The 21,662-nt window shown below is 50.4% G+C and overlaps 1 protein-coding gene across 10 annotated transcripts; it reads right to left on the reverse strand.

Annotated features, from left to right (window-relative positions):
• Window positions 1–204: 204 nt before the first annotated feature.
• ITGB7 (integrin subunit beta 7) lies at window positions 205–20,955 on the reverse strand. 10 transcript variants are annotated; one of them, XM_037997058.2, is made up of 17 exons: window positions 18,029–18,114; window positions 9,999–10,075; window positions 9,608–9,633; window positions 9,116–9,319; window positions 6,614–6,815; window positions 6,357–6,527; window positions 5,441–5,682; window positions 4,883–5,041; window positions 4,467–4,562; window positions 4,216–4,305; window positions 3,078–3,224; window positions 2,573–2,766; window positions 2,009–2,232; window positions 1,568–1,787; window positions 1,207–1,415; window positions 740–900; window positions 205–520 (listed from the first exon to the last, which is right to left on the reverse strand). In XM_037997058.2, the coding sequence occupies exons 3-17, from the start codon at window positions 9,629–9,631 to the stop codon at window positions 440–442; spliced, it is 2,424 nt and encodes an 807-aa protein (XP_037852986.1). In that variant the 5' UTR covers window positions 9,632–9,633; window positions 9,999–10,075; window positions 18,029–18,114; the 3' UTR covers window positions 205–439. The 10 variants fall into 10 exon arrangements, with proteins under 10 accessions (XP_037852986.1, XP_072876875.1, XP_072876876.1 ...); XM_037997060.2 differs by having other exon boundaries at window positions 511–615; window positions 18,029–20,955; XM_073020774.1 differs by lacking the exon at window positions 9,608–9,633 and having other exon boundaries at window positions 205–615; window positions 18,029–20,953.
• Between the last annotated feature and the right edge of the window lie 707 nt (window positions 20,956–21,662).

A 21,662-nucleotide genomic window follows, 5' to 3' on the forward strand; every position in this document is an offset into this window, starting at 1 on the left:
ACCCACCTGCATCCGCAGAGGCCCTTTCCAGACCTGGCTTCCGGGGTCCCAGGGCGCACCTCAGGAGTCTCCTGCACATTCGCGCTTGGGCCCCTCTCCCTGCCCTCAGGTGGCAGGAGAAAGATGGACAAGAACTTTCCCGAGGTCCAGGCTATAAACAGCCTGCTTTGGCCTTGATGAGGTAAAGAAAAGTGACAGCTGTGGTCTGAGGTAAGACTCTTTATTATATACTTGGGTGGGGTAGCCCAGGTGGATGCAAGGTTGCAGGCATGGGAAGCAGCCCTCTTGGGTGTCACTCTGAAAATGAAGTAGGGTGGTGGCCGCTCCTCGCCAGTGAATTAGTCCCCTACCAAGGTCTTACAGACCCACCCTTCCTTTCACCCTTCAGTTCCCACTGTCCTCCAAGGAGAGGAGCCTTGGGTGAGTGTCCCTCCCTCCTTCAGAGAGTGGGACTGTCTGCCTCTTGAAAGCGAGGATTGATGGTGGTCGTGATGGCACTTTTGTAGAGAGGATTACTGTCCTGAGGAAAGATGTTGCAGATTATGAGCAAAAATCCCAGGATTCCTTGTCCCCTTTCTAGACCTAAGAGGCCAGTCTTGAGCCGAATCCTAGGAGCTGATGGAAGTTAGCAGAGGGATTGGTTACATGTGCCAGGCGCTGGGGGAACCGAGTGGGAGGAATCAGGGATGGGCTTGTGGTGGGGAGACAGCTAAAAGGGGGCCTAACCAGGAAGTTTCACCTGCTTCCAGTTGAGTTGTTGCTGCTCCTTCTCAAAGCGACTGTATTCCCGGCGGTCATAGATTTCCACCGAGACCCGGTAAGCCAGGACCAGCCCCAGCCCCACTGCCACGATGCCCCCTACACAGCCCAGCACAATGGCCTGGGTGTGGTCTGCTCCCTCTGTGAACAAGAAACCAGACACACTTGTGGGAGCTGGAGCATAGGGACAGATCACCAGTTGTTCACAGTGTGTCCAGCCTGTCCAACCCTGTCACTGAAAGCAAAGGGAACCCAGCAAGGTCCAGGGTTATTCTTACTGCCCAGGGCCTTAGACCTATCCACTTGCTCAGTCACCTCTGCCTTTGTTCTGGATTCACAGTTCTGCCTCAGCCCCCAGCCTGTTTCCCATTATCTTCACTCTGCATCCCCAGAGTTGAGACCCTGCCCATCAAACTTCCAGGGTTTGTGGCATCCCTGACCACTTACTTTCTTGGGGTCTCACTCTGAGCACGACCCTGCCTCTGGTGTCATCCTCCACCAAGAAGAAGAACAAGTGGTTGTCCAGGGTCCTCTCTTTGCACCAGCCATCATCCAAGATAGGGGCCAAGACCAGGGTCACATTGGTATGGGCACAAGCTGTACTGCAATTGGTGGCCAGGGGGCCAGTCCCAAAGGCCCCACACTCTGCACAGTCCCTATGCAGTAGATGCCAATAAGTTACCGGCTGGGTAGTTGTCACCCAATGCCCTTTACCCAACTACAAGCAGGAAGGAGAGTAGGCAGATGGGAGTGGCTCAACAAGCCCCACTGTGCCCCTGCTCCCAAGATGCAAGACCTGAGGCCTCACCGGTGTCTCTCGCATGGTGTCTTGCAGCCTGGGCATTGGTCGCATAGAGCACCGTAGTAGCCATCCGAGCACTGGCAGCGGTTGCATTTGCAGTGTCCATGCCCACTGCAGAGCCCTCCCTCGGGACTGATGCAACTGTCCATGTCCCCACTGCATTCGCATGCTCTGCCCGTGCGGTTGGCATGACAGTGACATACTCCACATTGGCAGCGACCAAAGCCTGGGGTAGAGCCATGCAGAGGGTGACAACCATACTCCACACACACAGTTGGCCATCACATGGCACCACAAGCACATGCATCCAGTCTTTTTCAAGTATGCCAAACACACCCTCTAACCCATACACCAGAATCTTTGACATTTGCCTTCCATGCCAGGAGACTCCCAGAGCCTAAGTGCCTTGGGAAGGCCTCTCAGACCCTGCCCTTCTCCCCAAGGTACCTCCACAGAGGATGCCCTCATGTCGCTCACAGCTGGCATCGTCACACTCGCACAGATGTCCAGAGCTCTGTCCATTGCAGCTGCAGTGTCCACATTGGCACTGACCCTTTCCGCTGCATAGGGGCCCTGTGCCATTGGGAGCCCGGCACCCAGATTCCAGATCTAAGGAGGACAGCTCAGCCTCAGAGCACTCACAGAGCCGGCCTAGGCGGCCGGGGGCACAGCTGGGAGGGGAAGGCAAAGGAGGAAAGTAGGTCAGAGGGTTTGATCACCCCTGACTTGTCTCTCCCAGGAACCTCTAAACCCAAGTTCTCAAGAGTTGGAGAAAGACAACTGAAGGAATAAGTACAGTGGAACACCGACGAGGGGTGAGAGAGTGGAGGGAGCCCCAGTCAAGGGGAGGGCCTGAACATATCTGGGAAGCTTGAAGGGATGAAATTGAGTGGGGAGTCTAGGGATGTCAAGGATACTCTTGTGGGGGGAATGGAAAGCAGCGGAGGAATACGGGCCAGGGTTGGTCATTTGTTGGCAGCCAGCTGGGTGAAGGGAAGAGGAGGCTCTCACCTGCATACCCCACATTGTAGGTGTCCCTGGCCATCACTGCAGTGGGGAGCCTGGGCCTGGGCGTCACTGCAGTTACAGTCACACAGCGTGTGCAACTCCACAATCAGCTCCTCTGAGAAGCCAAGGGCCCGCAGCCTCAGGAGATGGGGCTCTGGGAGGCAGTGGGTGGCTTGGAGAGAAACCCAGAAAGTCACCTAAGAACAGGGTAGGCAGGAATCAGGCCATGGTTATACAAACACACACACACCAAACTCACCCAGAACCTCACCCCTTAGATCATCCAGAACCTCACCCCTTAGTAAATGAAGAGATGGGGTCATGGTAACACCCAACTCCTAGAAACTTTACCTGCCACTCAGACTACTTCAGGAAGGATGGATGGAGGATTACCCCAAGCTCTCCCATCACTCCCCATTCCTGCCCCCCATCTTTCCCTGCCTGCTTAATTTCCCACTCTCACCTCCCCCTGCCCGCCCGCCTTCTGCCTGTGCTTGCTGGCTCTCACCGTCTGGTTGATTCGGACATGGTTGCACTGTCCTCGATCCTCAGCCTTACCCTCCGTCTTCTCAGGACCCTCACACTGGGATTCGTAAGAAATGTGGACCCCAGGAGGGAGTGAAGAGTGTTCAAGGGTCACAGTGGAAGACAGGCTCTATGGGAAGAGAGCAAGTGGATAACCACGTGACGGCAGGAAAGGACCCCACCCCCACCTTATGTCCTCTCCAGGTGTTCCCAGTTCTGCCAGCACCCTGCCCTCTGCCACCTGGGGCTCCTTACATTCTGCCCAGTCGAGGCATTTCTGGAGGGAGGACCCATGAGAACCTTGCATAGAGTATACAGGATCCAGAGGCCTCTAATACAGCATTTCAGTGCAGAGACCATGTTTGTGAAGCCCCACATCAGGACACATAACCTGGGTGCATGCCAGGTCTAAAGGGCAAATTCATTACCGAGTTTGTCTTGGGAAATTTGATACCGTCTCAGATTTTTTTGCCATAGGTTTAGGAGATGCTCCGTTATCAGGAAGCCTACAGCCTAGTTGCAGAGATAAGACCTAAACCACTAAGAGTTTTTATGGTTCCTTCTACCTGTAAAATTCTATGGTTCTTGTGAAAAATAGCTCTGAATTATTTATAAACATAGTGAAAGCAGGCTCCAGATCTCACATTGTTTATGTACAGACTGGGGAAAAATGCCAGCCCTTCTGTTTGTTATCTTTGTGACCTTGGACAAGTCACTTAGCCTTGTGTGGGTTTCCTCCTCTGTAAAAGAGGGATGGTAACAGTTACGAAGCAAGGCTTTTTGACGGGGTTAAATGAAGTAGAAACAGTATGTACACCTAGGATGGTGGGTGCGTGAAATAAAAGCTCAGTGACTGAAACTTTCCTGGCAGGCTGCACTCTGCCAGGTGAGGAGGTGGGGCGGGGATCTGAGCTCCATGCTCTCTGCATGTCAGATGTTTAAGATTTATGAATGTAAGATTGAACAATTAATGACAGCCACATGCAGACTATAGGTAGGAGCTGTGGAATGTTAGACCAAAAAGTGACCATTTCCCCTTAGTTCTGCCACCCAACCAAGGGCCCCTTTCCACCTTTCCCTAGTGCCCACCCTCACCATCTCCCCCTCGTTTGGCCCCTCACATTATAAGCATCCATGATGAGCTGTACCACATTGCTGGAGTCCTCACTCAGCTCCCCAACTGCAGACTTAGGAATCAGCTTACTCAGCTCCTGAGTTATGGGGAGTTAAGGGAAATGGTAGGTCACAGCTCTAGGAAAATGGGCTCCTGGGGGTCTGGAAGGAGGGCATATGGGGGACAGAGAATGGATCTTTGGGGGAATTGAGAAAGGCTGGGGTAGGGCTGGGGATCTGACATGTAGACAGCTCTCACCTGGTAGACAGGCAGTGCAGCACTGGTGACGGCAAAGATGGGCTGGATGTTTGCTGCAGAGAGGGCCTGGGCTACCTGACCCACAGAGGGGTAGTCCTGGGGCAGGGAGCAGGGACAAGGTGAGCCCCACAGGTCTCCCCCACAACATGCAAGGTGCCCTCAGCCTGGGGAATCCAGGAACCAAGCTTCCACCAGCTGGAGGAGCCCTGGAGGCTTGCTATGGAATAGGAATGAGGTAGGGAATGGGGTGACAAAGGTGTGTCCTGTCGCCGCAGCTGAAAGGAGGAACTGCTGGGGAAGATGGCAGGTGTCTACAGGGTGGTTACTGGTGAGGACTGTAAGGCTGGGAGTGGGAGTCCTGGAAGGAAAGAGGTATGGCTCAAATGGGGAGAGGCGGGGTGACTATAGGGACTCACAAACTCTGTGCTGCGACTGTAGAGGCCATTGCTGTCCAAGTGGCAGTGCCCATCACTGGGCATGAAAATGCCACCCAACTTCCCGTCCCCAGCTGTATGGAATGTGTCATCTGAAGTGAACACCAGCAGCCGGGACACATTTCTCCAGCCAATCTGCTCCTGAGGTACAGTGGGGGTGGTAGGCTATGCACCTGGGCATGACCCTTGAGCCACCCCGGCCAGCTCTGTGAGCCAAGAATGTGGCAAGCCTCACTCTGAGTCAGCTTGTCCATCCCCTTGCCTCCAGTAGCTTGCTTCCTCCTGCTCTCCCCAGTCCCCCCAAAGAAGGCTGCTGCTAGTGGAGGCTTACTTGTGAATTAGAAAAACATACCTTCTCCTCAAGATACTCTCCTCAAGATATTTTACTCCAACCCACTAGGTAATTGTTAAAATAAGTATACAAACTACACCTACTATGGTATGAATGGCACCCCCTAGAATTGTGCACTATACAACCATAAGGGGCAGTCCCATTCCCAAACAGACCTCCAGGCTCAGATCCCCGCCCCACCTCCTCACCTGGCAGAGTGCAGCCTGCAGAATGGCATCGAAGCCACCTTCAGGCGAGTCCAGATTGCCAGACACGCTCTGGCGCCCCACCTCCCGCTCGAAGGCTTGCGCATCCCCCGTCAGGGACAGCACATGGTGAAAGCTGAAGGGTGACTGGCAGCGCTCCAGCCGTGTGGGGCAGGGGTGGCGCAGCTTGGAGGGCACTGTGCTCACAAAGGGCAGCACCGTTTTGTCCACAAAGGAACCAAAACCTGGGAGAGGAGAGGAATGAAGGCTGTGCCAGAAGTCGCAGGGCAGCAACAGAGGACCCACGAGAGCGCTCTATGGGAAGTGGGGTGGGGCGGACGGTCATAGAAGAGGTGATGGGAGAGGGTGCACCCTGGGACAGGGACCCGGTAACTGACAAGCAAAGCAGTGAGACCACTGGCTCAGGGAAGTGGCAGGTAGAGGACATTAAGAGGAGGACACAACTCCCAGGGCAAATGGGAACTTCCAGAAGGCGGAAGAAGGCCCGGGTATAGGATATGGTAGCAGCATGAGGCAAAGGAAGGAAATTTGAATAGAGGAGAGTTGGCACAGAATGTGGTGCCAGGGACAGTGGCATCTAGGCCTTGCCCAAGGAGACTTGCATCAGGGCAGGTTCCAGGCTGGTAGGCTCAGGGCAGTTGTCCAGGCCCAGAGAGTCTCCAGACGCTGGGTCTCAGCTAGACCTGTAAAACGGACTGTCTCTGGAGTCCTCTCCAGCTCTGACCTAGAAGATGGGTGTCTTTAGGGAAAGATGGAGGAATGAACCTGTGGCCTGGCTAGGCCTGTCAACAACTGGGAGGGCAAATTGGGGCCCTTGTGAGTCCAGGATGTTGGCAGAGGCTAAGGCAGTGGTTGAACAGGCAAGGGCTAACAGGGCGAGAGGCAGCCCTCGGCTCACCAATGCGCACAGAATGGGTGACTTCCTGCAGCCGGACCAGCAGAGCGTGCCCGAGCTGGCGCACGCGTTCCAGGTCGTCCTTCATGGAGTAGCTCAGGTCCATAAGGTAGTACAGGTCCACCGGGTATCCCTCAGCACGAAGGAAGCGGACCTGGAGCTGCTGGGGCTCTCCTGGGGGGTGGGTGGCGGGCGGGTCAGCAGAGCACATTGGAACGCCAGCCTAGACCTCTGGCCTGGCCCCGCCGCCCCTAACTCACCAGGCCGTAGCGTGATCCGGACCCGCTGCGGCGCCAGCTGAGTGGCACCCTCTCCGCGGACGCCCTGGCTGAGCGGCTGGTCCTGCAGCACCTCCTGCTGGCCGCGGGGCTCCTCCAGCTCCTCCAGCGGGCAGCCTCGAGCCAGCAGCTCCTCTCGTCGGGCGCAGCGCCGTGCCTCCGCCTCCCCCGACGCGGTGAAGTTCTGCTCAGCAAGAAAAGGCGCGTCGGGACCCGGTCCTACACAGGCCCCAGGCCCCGCTACCAAAAACACCCTGCAAACTCGGCCCCCTCTAATGCCCCCACCTCCAGTCCATTCCCTGAGTCCCTGATTCCCTCTCCTCCTCCTCACCAGAGCTACCCTTGAACTCTGTTTTTTTGTTGTTGTTTTGTTTTGTTTTTGAGACAGAGTCTCACTCTGTTACCCAGGGCTGGAGCGCAGCGGTGCTATCTCTGCTCACTACAATCTCCACCTCCCCGGTTCAAGTGATTCTCATACCTCAGCCTTCCAGTAGCTGGGACTACAGGCCTGTGCCACCACGCCCAGCTTTTTTGTATTTTTAGTAGAGACGGGGTTTCATCATATTGGCCAGCCTGGTCTCAAACTCTTGACCTCAAGTGATCCTCCCACCTCGGCCTCCCAAAGTGCTGGGATTACAGGCGTGAACCACCACGCCTTTTTCTTTCTTTCTTTCTTTCTTTTTTTTTTTTTTTTTTTAACCAACTGTAAAGACAGGGTCTTGCTTTTTTGCCCAGGCTGGTTTCGAAGTCCTGGGCTCGAGAAATCCTCCTGCCCCAGCCTCCCAAAGTGCTGGGATTACAGGCATGAACCTGTGGAACTCCGGTCCTTTCTTCCTTGTCACAGCCCCACTTCCTATAGCAGTCCCCCACCCCTCCGCTTATCTCAACTCCCCCTTGCCCTAGTCACCTACCCCTCTCCTCCCCAATAGAGCCACAGACTTCCTGTTGAGATCTTAGAGACTTCACTACCACAAAAAAATGGGGGCCTTGCCTCCTAGGCCAGCGTTCCCAGCAAGCTCACACCAAAATGGGAAGGTGGTCAGACTAAGACCCACAGCTCCTTGGAATGGAAAGGATAAGAACAGAAGAGGAGGCGTCCTACCACCATAATATGTCTGGTACCCCTAAGACTGGTTGGGAAGCCACAGGGGAAGGAAATGGTTAGAGTGGCTTCTCAGCTTGCCCTGGGTGTCAGCTCCTGGTCTGGGGACTGGAGAAGCCAGACACAGACCTGACTACCTCAAGAGCTCCAGCTTCCCAGCTCCAGCCTGGCACCTCTGCCTCTCTGCCTTGTGCAGACTCAGTATCTACCCTTCTTGTCCTTTCAGAGTCACTGTGTGCCTTTCTCCTGGATCCTCTTAGCATCTGTAGCTCTGCTTCCATGTGAATTTGCCCTCATCTCTTATCTGGGCTCCCACACTGATCTAACCCTCCATCTTCCCCTGAGAGAGGCAGACCTGCCCCCGTCCCAGCTTGGGCGCCCCTCCTGCACTGCTGCTCCATGAGCTCTGTCTCTTTCAAGCATAAACAAGCAACAGCTTTGTTTGAAGAACCAGGGAGACGCCTGCACCCTAGCATCCTTCTTGGCCACTTAGGTAGCTTAAGCCTTTCCAGTCCCCCTCAAGCCCATATACTTCCACCCCTCCCCTTTCTACCTGTCCAGTCATAGGCTACTACACACCCAGGAACAGAATGCCTCCACCCAAAACACAGACTTAGAAATCTAACTACACACTTTCTGCTATGGACTGAACTCTGCACCCCTACCCCACCCCACTCCCAGCCCATTCTATATTGAAGCCCTAACCCTCCATGTGATGGCATTTGGAGATGGAGCCTTTGGGAGGTACCTAGGTTTAGATGAGGGCCTAAGGGTGGAACCCTCATGATGGAATTAGTGCACTTACAAGAACAGAGGCAGTTCCCACCCCCCATCCTCCAGCCCCCTCCCTACGATGTAAGGACATAGCGAGAAGGTAGCCAGTCTGCAAGCCAGGAAGAGAGCCCTAACTGGGGAACCAAATCAGTCAGCACTTTGATCTCGGACTTCCCAGCCTCCAACATTAGGAGAAATGAATTCCTGTTGCTTAAACCACCCAGCCTATGGTATTTTGTTATGGCAGCCCTCACTGGCTAGTACCTTTCTCACATGTTTACATACACAACAGCTCCCTCTACCTATACACAAGCATGAATTCCCACAAGTACGTACTTTCTCCCAATCCATGGTCACAAATTCTCTCCATATATACACAAGCAAATGGATACAGACATAATCCTAAGTGCACAGGAAATTTGCATGCATGTGTATGCACACACATATAGCCACACACAGGAGTCCTATGTGCACAAACTCAGTCACACGTGAGACTCTGGAGTGTTCCTAGAAAATCATACATGTGCCCACACAATCACACACATATATCCAGGCTGCACATACACATACACATACACATGGTTCAAAGGCCATAGGCCCATCTTTACCAGTTGTTTGCACCATGCACAGCTGGGGTGTGAGACGATGCACTTCTGGCAGGAGGGGGCTGGCTGGCAGGACCCCAGCAGGGACAGGTGAGGATTCCCCCATTCTGTGGCCTCCCCTGTGGATGGGGTCTTGGCGTCCAACTCACTCTCACCTCTGCTCAGGACCAGCAGCAAAACAAGGACCACTGGCAAAGCCACCATGCCCTGTAATAGGATATAAAGGGGGACATGTGCGTCCTCAGGGAGGACCCTCAGCTCTCAGTCCTCTAAACTTAGCTTGTGGTTATCACTCTCAAAACTCTACCCCAACACTTTATCTCCCCTCATAGTTTCACTTCCCCTGTGGATTCAGCAGTTTCTTCAAAATGATGGGAAGGAGCAGGTATCAGGCAAAGGTAGGGGCCTCCAGACGTGGTGGCTCATGCCTGTCATCTCAGCACTTTAGGAGGCCGAGGTGGGTGGATCACTAGAGCTCAGGAGTTCGAGACCAACCTGGTCAACATGGCAAAATCCCATCTCTACGAAAAACACAAAAATTAGTCGAGCATGGTGGCGTGCACCTGTAATCTGAGTTACTCAGGAGGCTGAGGCAAGAGAATCGCTTGAACCCGGGAGGCAGAGGTTGCATTGAGTCAAGATCACACCACTGCACACCAGCCTGGGTGACAGAGCAAGAATCCGTCTCAAAAAAATAAATAAATAAATAAAATAGGGACCTCAGAGGAGATCTGTCCTTCCTGTGTGCAGACTTCATGTGACCAGGGTGGGCAAAATGGCCTACTAAAGGATCTGGGGACTGGCCTGGAAGCGCTAAAGTCTGCACCCAGTTCTATTTACCGAGATCCCAAGCCGTAATGGTAGTAGAACCAAACAGAAAACAGACCGGATTCTGGTACTGCTGCAGTCACTCACTGGCTGTGTGGCAAGTCAGACTTTCTCTCTGGGCTTTAGTTTCCACATCTGCAAAGTGGAGGAGTTGAATAAATAATCTGACATACTTTGCAGCTTTTACAATCTTGGATTCTAAATAAGAGAAGAGGGTCAGTGAGTGGGAATTAGAGAAAAGAAAGCTGGAACAGATGAGGGAGTGTGTGAAAGTATCAAGGAAGAATAGTTCTACTTGGGTGACATGGTGGCAAGAGGAATGAAGATTAGACCACAAGAACTCTCTGCAGGTCTGGGATAAGGGGAGAAAGAAGGCCAGTGTTGGCAAAAAAAAAAAAAAAAAATTCTATTTTCTGTACTTTGCACAAAGATAATCTAGATTGAAGAAAGAGCCTGGAGGCAGGGTAATTCTTCGAGTGACCTTTTGGAAAGCCAAGCAGATTCCTGATTTTTAAAAACATGTTAATTTTTTTAAATGAGCAGGTAATTCGTTTACCATGCTTCATAAGTCAAAAAGTTAAATCCCATTGGCCCTTTTTTTTGCAGAAATGGAAAAACTGATCCTAAAATTTATATGGAATTGCATGGAACCCCAAATAGCCAAAATAATCTTGTAAAAAAACGTACTGCAAAGCTACAGTGATCAAGACAGCGTTGGCTGGTCACAGTGGCTCATGCCTATAATCCCATGGTGGGAAGACAGCTTTAACCCAGTAGTTTGAGGCTGTAGTGAGCTATGATCGTGTCACTGTACTCTGCCCTGGGCAACAGAGTGAAACCCTGTCTCTTAAAAAAAAAAAAAAAAAAGGGAAGACAGTGTGGTACTGGCATAAGGATGACATAAGGATACACATATATTATACATCAATGGAATAGAATTGAAAGAGTCCAGAAATAAACTGTGCTTCTGTGACCAATTGATTTCCAATAAGGGTGCCAAACCATTCAATGAGAAAAACTGTCTTCAAAAAATGGGGCTGGGACCGGGCACAGTGGCTCATGCCTGTAATCCCAGCACTTTGGGAGGCCAAGGCAGGTGGATCACTTGAGGTCAGGAGTTCGAGACCAGCCTGGGCAACTTGGTGAAACCCTGTCTCTACTAAAAATACAAAAACTAGCCGGGTGTGGTGGTGTATGCCTGTAATCCCAGCTACTCAGGAGGCTGAGGCAGGAGAATCACATGATCCCAGGAGGCAGAGGCTGCAGTGAGCTGCAATTGCGCCACTGCACTGCAGCCTGGGCAACACGGTGAAACTCTGTCTTATTTTGTTTTGTTTTGTTTTTTTGAGATGGAGTCTCAATCAGGCTGGAGTGCAGTGGTGCCATCTTAGCTCACTGCAACCTCTGCCTCTGAGGTTCAAGCAATTCTCCAGCCTCAGGCTCCCAAGTGTCTGGGACTACAGGCATGCACCACCACACTCGGCTAGTTTTTGTTATTTTTAGTAGAGAGAGGTTTTCACCACATTGGCAGGGCTGGTCTCAAACTCCTGACCTCAAATGATCCAACCACCTCAGGCTCCCAAAGTGCTGGGATTACAGGCGTGAGTCACCATGCCCAGCCGAAACTCCATCTAAAAAAAAAAAATAAGGCCAGGCACAGTGGCTCGTGGCTCATGCCTGTAATCCCAACACTTTGGGAGGCCGAAATGGGCAGATCACAAGGTCAGGAGTTCGAGACCAGCCTGGCTAACATAGTGAAACCCCATCTCTACTAAAAATACAAAAATTAGCCGGGTGTGATGGCACACGCTACCACTTTTTCTTAAAAAAAAAAAAAAAAAAATGTGCTTTCAACGTGCAAAAGAATGAAGTTGGACCCTCCTGCCTCACACCACATACGAAGGTTAACTGAAAAGGGATCGAAGGCCTCAATATAACTGCTAAAACTATAAACTCATAGAATAAAGTATATGGGTAAATCTTCATAATCTTGGACTTGGTAATGGATTCTTACCTGTAATACCAAAAGCACAAACAACAAAAGGAAAAATAGATATATTGGACTTCATCAAAAATTTAAACTTTTGTGCATCAAAGACAATGTCAAGAGAGTGAAAACAACATACAGAATGGGAGAAAATATTTGCAGATTATATATCAGATGAGTATCCTTAATCTATAACGAACTCTTACAATTCAACGACGAAAAGACAACCCAACTTTTAAAATGAGCAAAAGACTTAAAAAGACATTTCTTCAAAGAAGATAGACAAACAGCCACCCAGCATATGAAAAGATGCTCAACACTATTAATCATTAGGAAAATGCAAATGAAACCCACACTGATCTGGGTGTGGTGGCTCACACCTGTAATCCTAGCACTTTGGGAGACCGAAGTGGGTGGATCACTTGAGATCAGGAGTTCAAGACCAGCCTGGGCAACATGGTGAAACTCCCATCTTTACTAAAAATACAAAACTTAACTGGGCATGGTGGTGCATGCCTGTAGCCCCAGCTACTCGGGAAGCTGAGGCACAAGAAGCGCTTGAACCCGGGAAGGAGAAGCTGCAGTGAGCCAAGATCGGGCCACTGCACTCCAGGCTAGGCGACAGAGTGAGACCCTGTCTCGAAGGAAGGAAGGAAGGAAGGAAGGAAGGAAGGAAGGAAGGAAGGAAGGGAGGGAGGGAGGGAGGGAGGGAGAGAGGGAGGGAGGCAGGGAGGGAGGAAGGAAGGAAAACCACAATGAGATACCACTTCACTTCTACTAGAATGACTATCATCCAAAAATGAAAAACAGCAAGTGTTGATGAGAACATGGAGAAATTGGGATCCTTATATATTACCGTGTAAAGAATGTAAAGTAGTACAATCTCTGTGGAAAACAGTTTGGTTCCTCAATAAATTGAGCGTAGGATTACCCTATAACCTGGCAATTTCACTCTTAGGTATATACCCAGAAGAATTGAAAACAGGTGTTCAAACAAAAATTTGTACAGAAATGTTCACAGCAGCACTACTCACAATAGCTAAAAGGTGGAAAGAACCCAAATGTCCATTAGCTGATGAATGGATAAAGAAAAGGTGGTATATACATACAGCAGAAAGTTATTTGACCATAAAAAGCAATGAAGTGGGGCGGGCACAGTGGCTCACGCCTGTAATCCCAGCACTTTGGGAGGCCAAGGCAGGTGGATCACCTGAGGTCAGGAGTTCAAGACCAGCCTGACCAATATGGTGAAACCTCATCTCTATTAAAAATACAAAAATTAGCCAGGCATGGTGGCGGGCTCCTGTAACCCTAGCTACTTGGGAGACTGAGGCAGGAGAATTGCTTGAAACCGAGAGGCAGAGGTTGCAGTGAGCCGAGATTGCACCATTGCACTCCAGCCCCGGTAACAAGAGCAAAACTTGATCTCAATAATAATTTTTAAAAAAGCAATGAAGTACTGATACATACATGCTACAACGTGGAAAACATTGTACACTAGCAGAAAACATGTTCAGTGAACAAAACCATTCATGAAAGATCACATATTGTATGATTCCACATATGGAACATATCCAAACTAGAAAAATCCACAGAGACAGAAGGTAAATTAGTGGTTACCAGAGCTTGGGGGAAGGGGAAATGGGGAATGACTGCTTAATGGGCAGTTTCATTTTTGGGGTGATGAATAAGTTCTGGAATTAGTGAATGTACTTAATGCCACTGAATTGTACACTTAAAAGTGGTAAAAATGATAAATGTTTGTGTATCTTACCATTTTAAAAATCAAAAAGTTAATCCTACCCCATATGCCATACCCAGTTTCCACACCTACCCTAAATGAATATCATTTATTACTATTTTATTTTTTCTTTACTTTTTTTTTTTTTTTTTTTTTTGAGGCAAAGTCTCACTCTGTGGCCCAGGCTGGAGTGCAGTGGCATTATCTACAGCCTCCGCCTTCTGGGTTCAAGTGAGTCTTGTGCCTCAGCCTCCTGAGTAGCTGGGATTACAGGTGTGAGCCACCACGCCCAGCTGATTTTTGTGTTTTTAGTAGAGAGAGTTTCACCATGTTGGCCAGGTTGGTCTCGAACTCCTGACCTCAAGTGATCCGCCCACCTCAGCCTCCCAAAGTGCTGGGATTACAGCCATGAGTCAACCTATCTTTGTTTCTTATAATCTTTCTAGAGATTGTTTTATGCATATACAAATTAACATGCATATGCTTTTTTTTTTTTTTTTTTTTTTTTTTTTTTGAGACGGAGTCTCGCTTTGTCGCCCAGGCTGGAGTGCAGTGGCCGGATCTCAGCTCACTGCAAGCTCCGCCTCCCAGGTTCACGCCATTCTCCTGCCTCAGCCTCCCGAGTAGCTGGGACCACAGGCGCCTGCCACCTCGCCCGGCTAGTTTTTTGTATTTTTAGTAGAGACGGGGTTTCACCATGTTAGCCAGGATGGTCTCGATCTCCTGACCTCGTGATCCGCCCGTCTCGGCCTCCCAAAGTGCTGGGATTACAGGCTTGAGCCACCGGGTAGACTCAAATGGCACAATTCTTTAAATGGTAGAAAACACAATTTTTCACTTTTTTTTCCTGTAACTACTTTTCTTGAAGATCTTTCTACATGAGAAAATTAAGAACGTCCTTGTTCACTTTTACAGCCATAAAGCTTTCCATCTCATGGATACCTCATATCACAGTTAATCAGTACCCTAAGGATGTGCATTTAAATTGTTTCTTCTTTTTTCTTTTGAGACAGGGTCTCACTTTGTTGCCCAGGCTGGAGTGCAGTGGTGCCGTGATGGCTCACTACAGCCTCCACCTCCTGGGCTCAAGTGGTTCTCCCCACTGCAGCCTCCGTCGTAGCTGGGACCACAGGTGTACATCGTCACGTACAGCTATTTTTTTATTTTTTTGTAGAGACAGGGTGTTGCTATGTTGCCCAAGCCGGTCTCAAACTCCTAGGCTCAAACTCCTAGGCTCAAGTGATCCTCCTGCCTTGGCTTCCCAAAGTGCTAGGATTACAGGCATGAGCCACTGTGCCTGACCTTAAATTATTTCTAGTTCGTTATGACAAATAACGCTGAAATGAAAAGTAATGTATTTATTTATTTATTTATTTATTTATTCATTCATTCATTTGAGAGATAGGGTCTTGCTCTGTCACCCAGGCTGTAGTGTAATGGCACAGTCATGGCTCACTGCTGCCTTGACCTCACCGGCTCAACGGATCCTTCCACCTCAGTCTCCTGAGTAACTGGTACTACAGGCGCATGCTACCATGCCTGGCTAATTATTTTTGTATTATTTTGCAGAGATGGGGCTTCCCCACGTTGCCCAGGCTGGTCTAGAACTCCTGAGCTCAAGTGACCCACCCGCCTCGGCCTCCCAAATTGCCACGATTAAAGGCGTGAGCCACCTCCCCCAGCCAAATGTCATGTATTTACCATTTCACATGTGTGCAACTGAACCTGTAGGATAAATCCCTAGCAGAGAACATGCAGGATAAATAGATAGATATCATTTTCAATATTGGTGTGTATTTCATCTACATTCTCATGCTAAGAAAAGTATATATATGTTGGTGGGTATTGCCAACATAAACTCCTCGGTGCTTGCACGGGTCCACATTCCCATCAGCAGTGTATGAGAAAGGCCAACTAACCCCTCGTCATAAACCATTTGCATCTTCTTCAGCCTGGGCCAGAGTCCGTTCCAGATACTCTGCACAGAGTGTGGGAAAGGGGTGGGGTGCTGAGTTCTTGAACATCCTGGTGCTGCTCCCCACCACCTGTGACCTCAGGTGCCATATATAACGGAGGCTCCACCCCTCGGGGAGAGGCCGGCCCCAGTTCAGCCTCAGTGTAACCTCAGCCCTGCTTGCTCTGCGTGCCTGTGGTCAGGGAGGCTGGAGATGCTGCAACCCAAAGCCCGGTTTTGACTCATTTCTCACAAGTGGAGCCCCAGCTGCCACATAGGTTTTTCAGAGATCTCAAGCCCACTCATCTCCCCTTAAAGGGGGCCCTGGGGCTCCCTGGACAGCCCTTTTCTACCTTTCTTCCCAATTATCCTCTCTTCTCCCCTGCTTGGGAATACATGTTCTGCCACCTGTTTCTCTGCTTCCCTGTCTCTCTCTGGCTCCTTTCATTTCAAAACTTCTGTTGCATCTCTCTGCTGCTTTTCTCTGCTCCACTTCTTCATAGGGCTGTTTTACTTCCTTTTCCCCTCTGTTCCTAACTATAGAATGGCTGAATCTTCACTCCATCCCACTCTTTTTACAAATGGAAACCTAAATTCCATGAGGCCATGAAGGGGTGGCCTGCCCCTCCACACCTGTGGGCGTTTCTCGTTAGGTGGAACGAGAGACTTGAGAAAAGAAATGAGACACAGAGACAAAGTATAGAGAAAGAAAAAGTGGGCCCAGGGGACCGGCACTCAGCATACAGGGGACCCGCGCCGGCACCGGTCTCTGAGTTCCCTCAGTATTTATTGATCATTATCTTTACCATCTTAGAAAAAGGGAAGTGGCAGGATAATAGGATCATTGTAGGGAGAAGGTCAGCAGTAAGACATATGAATAAAGATCTCTGTGACATAAGTTTAAAGAAAAGTGCCGTGCCTTGATATGCATATGCAAACATCTCCATAAACCTTTTTAGTGCATAAAGAGCAGCATTGCGCTAGCAAGTCCCACCTTTCGCCCTAAGGCGGTTTTCTCCCATCTTAGTAAATAGAATATATAATTGAGTTTTAGACCGAGATGTTCCATTGCCCAGGGATGGGCAGGAGACAGATGCTTTTCTCTATCTCAACTGTCAAGAGGCCTTCTTTCTTCTTATACTAGTCCTCTTCAGCAGAGACCCTTCACGGGTGTCAGGCTGGGGAATAATCAGGTCTTTCCCTTTCCACGAGGCCATATTTCAGACTATCACATGGGGAGAAATCGTGGACAATACCTAGCTTTCCTAGGCAGAGGTCCCTGCGACCTTTGGCAGTGTACGTGTCCCTGGGTACTTGAGATTAAGAGAATGGTGATGACTTTTCACAAGCATCCTGCCCTCAGGCACTTGTTTAACAAAGCACACCCTGCACAGCCCAAAATCCGTTAAACCTTGAGTCACCATAGCACAAGTCTCTTGCAAGGACAAGGTTGGGGGTAGGGTCACAGATTAACAGCATCTCAAATACAGAACAAAATGGAGTCCCTTATGTCTACTTCTTTCTATACAGACACAGTAACAGTCTGATCTCTCTTTCTTTTCCCCACAAGGCCAGGGTCACCCAGTGAACTAGGGGCAGGGCAGGACAGGGCAGGGCCAGACCTCTGCTGTGCTTCCTCCTTTCCTCCCTCCAACCCAGGTACCACCTCCATCAAAAGTTGTGTTCTGCCTCCGCTAGCCCTGATGGGCTCTGCCTAATCCCATTTCTCTTTCCTTAGGGGTACTCTGCAGTCTTCCCTTCTCTTCCTGGGACCGAGTGGTTATTTCCATTTTTCTGGACTCCATTCTGACTCCAGTACACACCATGTGGCCCCCCTCAGCAGCTGAGAAACAGAGCCTCTTCCCAACCCATCCATACCTCCCAAGTCAAGCAGAACCCTCTGCTGCCCACTGGGAGTCACAACGAGGGAACGGAACTGAGCTGCTGGGCCTCAGTGTCCCAGGAGAGTGAAGTCTGTGGCCAAGGTGCCGATTAGGAAGAAGTTTGAGCTGAAGGCAGAGCATTAGGGATGGCAGCTGGGGGTGGTGTTGGGGGAACCTTCCCTCAGGATAATCGGTATACCTACCCTACCTCAGTATAATCCTTAGCACATGGCAGGCACTCGAATGACAGCACTTGTACACATCCCTGCCTCCAGACCCACTCTTGGGAAACTGATGCAAGAGGGATGGGCTTTGGGAGAAGTGGGGGTCGGGGGGGCTGTGAAACTGGAGGAGGGAAGCAGGTCAGGGGATCTTAGGAATGCAGAAAGGAGTTCAGAGCCTTTCTCAAGTCTGGACAGGACCCTCGATATCTAGGTCAGAGCCCTCTTCCCAAGAGGTTGGGACCAAGTGGGACTGGGCTTGTAAGGAGAGGAGGCAGAAGGGCTGGTGCCCTGGTACTCACAGGTGCGTGCAGAGCAGCCCTTCCTCTGGCGGCAGCAGCAGCCTTTGTGTACTGGTCTGGGAGACTGCAGAGGAGGAAGTGACACTCCCTGGGGTGGGGAAGATTTGGGGTTGGTGGGGGTGACTGATCTAGAAGGTGGAGCAGATTGGGGTGGGGCTGAGCCAAGGGAGTGGATGATACAGAGATCTGGAAGAAAGAAGCTCATTTATTGAACTCCTGTCATGTGTTGAACGTAACATACTATAATTAACCCTCACAACAACCTCATAAGATAGGGGTTAATATTCCCCTAAGTCCCAATTTTACAGATGCGGAGATTGAGGCTTAGAAGCAGGAAATATAGAATTTTGCCCAAGGTCCCACAGCTAGTAAGTAGCTAGTCTAGGATTTAAAAAAAAAAAAAGAAGAAAAAAGATTTTTATTTTAAATTTTTGTTATTTTTTGAATTTTAATTTAATTTAATTTAATTTTTGAGACAGGGTCTTGCTCTGTTTCCCAAGCTGGAGTCCCATGGCACGATCTCAGCTCACTCCAAACCCCGCCTCCCAGGTTCAAGCAATTCTCCTGCCTCAGCCTCCCGAGTAGCTGGTGCACAGGGGTGCACCACCATGCCCGGCAACATTCTATATTCTTAGTAGAAACGGAGTTTCACCGTGTTGGCCAGGCTGGTCTCAAACTCCTGACCTCAATTGATCTGCCCACCTCGGCCTCCCAAAGTGCTGGGATTACAGGTGTGGGCCACCGTGTCCAGCCTATGTTTTTATTTTTGAGACAGAGTCTTGCTGTGTTGCCCAGGCTGGTCTGTAACTCCTGGATTCCAGCAATCCTCCCACTTTGGCCTCCTGCATAGCTGGAATTACAGGCACACCCAGCTGGTCTGGGATTTAAATCCAGGTCTGCCTGCCTCCAAAATTCATGATCTCTCTATTAACTTATATAGGAAGGAACATGATAGGAGGGAATAGAGGCAATAAGTACTGTAGAGAGGCGGGAAGTTAGAGACTTGTTCATTTTGAAAACCCAGGATACATTGTATTAGTGTGCTTGACTACATAGGCTCTGGAGCCAAGTTGCTACAGTTCAAATCCTGGCTCTACTACTTACTTGTACTAAGGATCTTAGCTGAATTACTTAACCCCACCTGCAGCTGTTTTCTCATCTGTCAAGCAAGACTCACAGGATTGTCGGGAGAATTAAAAGAGATAATTCATATCAATTGCCTAGAAGACTACCTAGCACATACTAAGTAAGGGCTTGATAAGAGAATTAGTAGGGATGAGAAGTGACAGAGGTGAGAAGTGAAGAGGCTTTGAGAAATTCAAGGTCCAGACAGCTGGAAACTTGGAAGAGAGAGGCACAGGGCCAGGCTCAGAGCATGTGATTGGGGAGCCAGGAGCCAAGACAGTAGTGGAGCCTGGGAAAGGGGTGGAGGATGTGAACTGGGAGAAGCAGAGCGCAGGAACAACAGCTGAAGCCAAGGCAAGGATGAAGCCTGTAGGGAGAGTAGGAAAATATTAATGGGATTTGCTCCTGGCCCATACAGATCACTAAGAGCTTTGAGAGGGAACTAGACATGAGATCTGTGTTCACAGGTCGATCTCCCCTACCAGAAGGAGCACTCCTTGTGGGCAGGGACTGGCTCTACCAGGCTTCCCTGCTGGCGCCACCGCACCTAGCCAAGTGCCCATCTTACAGTAGGTGCTCAATAAATGTCAGATGGATTGCAGAGGTGTAGCTGCTAGGAGGGGACAATTGGAGAGGAGGGGCTCTTTCTCTGGGTGGGCTTGGCCGGCCTCAGGCTATGGGATAGCCAGAACCCATACCCTTCCCCCACAACCAGGGTTTACCACTACCACGGCAATGACCCTCCTTCCCCACAGGCCCTGTGGTTTCCTCTAGAGCTTCTTTCACTTTCTTCTTCTGCTTTCCGCCCTCCACTCTTCTCTCCCCTACTCCCACATCCTCAACTTTTTTGTCATATCCACAGGTCACCAGTGAAGAGAGCCAGGAACAAGGTAGGCAAGGCACTGTCCCAGGGAAGGTAGAACACGGAGGCAGGGCTTGAGGGGAGTCACAGAGGGCGAAGGGAAGAGTACAGGGTGCAACAGTAGAGACCAAAGACACTGCAAAGGCGTGCTGCAGAGAGAAGGTGTGTGGGAGCAAGGACAGATATTCGGAGAAGGTAACAGTGCAGGGAGCGGTGAGTGGAGGTCATGGGGTGAAGAGTGGGAACAGAGAGGGTGGGGGGAGTAAGCTATAAGGTGATAGCTGGGTGGGTGGGGACAGAAGGCCAGAGGGCTCCCTGGGTGAGGGGCTGGTGTAAAACAGAAACAGTAGCTTAGATGCAGGTTGTGGTTCTTCTCTTCTGGGGCCAGAAACCCTCATAAGAACTAAATGAAACTTCAGGCCAGGCACGGTGGCCCACGCCTGTAATCCCAACACTTTGGGAGGCTGAGGTGGGTGGATCACTTGAGGTCAGGAGTTCGAGACCAGCCTAGCCAATATGGTGAAACCCTGTCTCTACTAAAAGTACAAAAATTATCTGAGCATGGTGGTGCACTCCTGTAATCCCAGCTACGTGGGAGACTGAGGCAGGAAAATCGCTTGAACCTGGGAGGCAGAGGTTGCAGTGAGCCAAGATCACGCCACTGCACTCCAGACTGGGCAACAAGAGTGAAATTCTATCTCAAGAAAAGAAAGTAAATAGGCCGGGCGCGGTGGCTCAAGCCTGTAATCCCAGCACTTTGGGAGGCCGAGTCGGGCGGATCACGAGGTCAGGAGATCGAGATCATCCTGGCGAACACGATGAAACCCCGTCTCTACTAAAAAATACAAAAAACTAGCCGGGCGAGGTGGCAAGCGCCTGTAGTCCCAGTTACTCGGGAGGCTGAGGCAGGAGAATGGCGTAAACCCGGGAGGCGGAGCTTGCAGTGAGCTGAGATCTGGCCACTGCACTCCAGCCTGGGTGACAGAGCGAGACTCCGTCTCAAAAAAAAAAAAAAAAAAGAAAAGAAAGTAAATAAATAAAAAGATAAATGAAACGTCAATGGACTCCTTCCCCAAAGAAGAGCAGATATGCACATATGCATAATTGGAGGTGGGGACAGGCTTACAGACCTGTGAAGTCCATTCATGCCCTCCCAGAGATCACAGGATCCAACATAAGAACCCACACCAGGCCAGATGCAGTGGCTCACGCCTGTAATCCCAGTACTTTGGAAGGCCAAGGCAGGCGGATCACCTGAGGTCAGGAGTTTGAGATCAGCCTGGCCAACATGGTGAAACTCTGTCTCTACTAAAAATTAAACAAATTAGCTGGGTGTGGTGGTGCACCCCTGTAATTCCAGCTACTCGGGAGGCTGAGGCAAGAGAATTGCTTGAACCTGGGAAGTGGAGGTTGCAGTGAGCCGAGATCGCGCCACTACACTCCAGCATGGGTGACAGAGTGAGATTCTGAACCCACACCTGGTGGTTGTGGGAAACCCGGTCACTCAGGGTGAGTCCCCATGGCTCCCTTTCCCCCATCCTGTCCCCACCGCAATCCAGGCACATTTCATCCTGTTTTCTTCTACCAAGAAAGCTCCAAAGTCCAATCAATTACAAGCTTTCCCTACTCACTTAGCTTCCTCACCAG

The sequence above is a fragment of the Chlorocebus sabaeus genome, chromosome 11, assembly GCF_047675955.1.
Source record: "Chlorocebus sabaeus isolate Y175 chromosome 11, mChlSab1.0.hap1, whole genome shotgun sequence".
NCBI classification, from domain to species: Eukaryota; Metazoa; Chordata; class Mammalia; order Primates; family Cercopithecidae; genus Chlorocebus; species Chlorocebus sabaeus.

Coding starts and splice junctions, on each gene's coding strand:
- ITGB7 (XM_037997058.2), bottom strand. CDS start 9,631: ATGGGATTTTGCCATGTTGACCAG. Junction 5,683..6,356: donor CACCCATTCTGTGCGCATTG/GTGAGCCGAGGG, acceptor CTCCTCTCCCAG/GTTTTGGTTCCTTTGTGGAC. Junction 5,042..5,440: donor TGCAGGCTGCACTCTGCCAG/GTGAGGAGGTGG, acceptor ACTGTACCTCAG/GAGCAGATTGGCTGGAGAAA.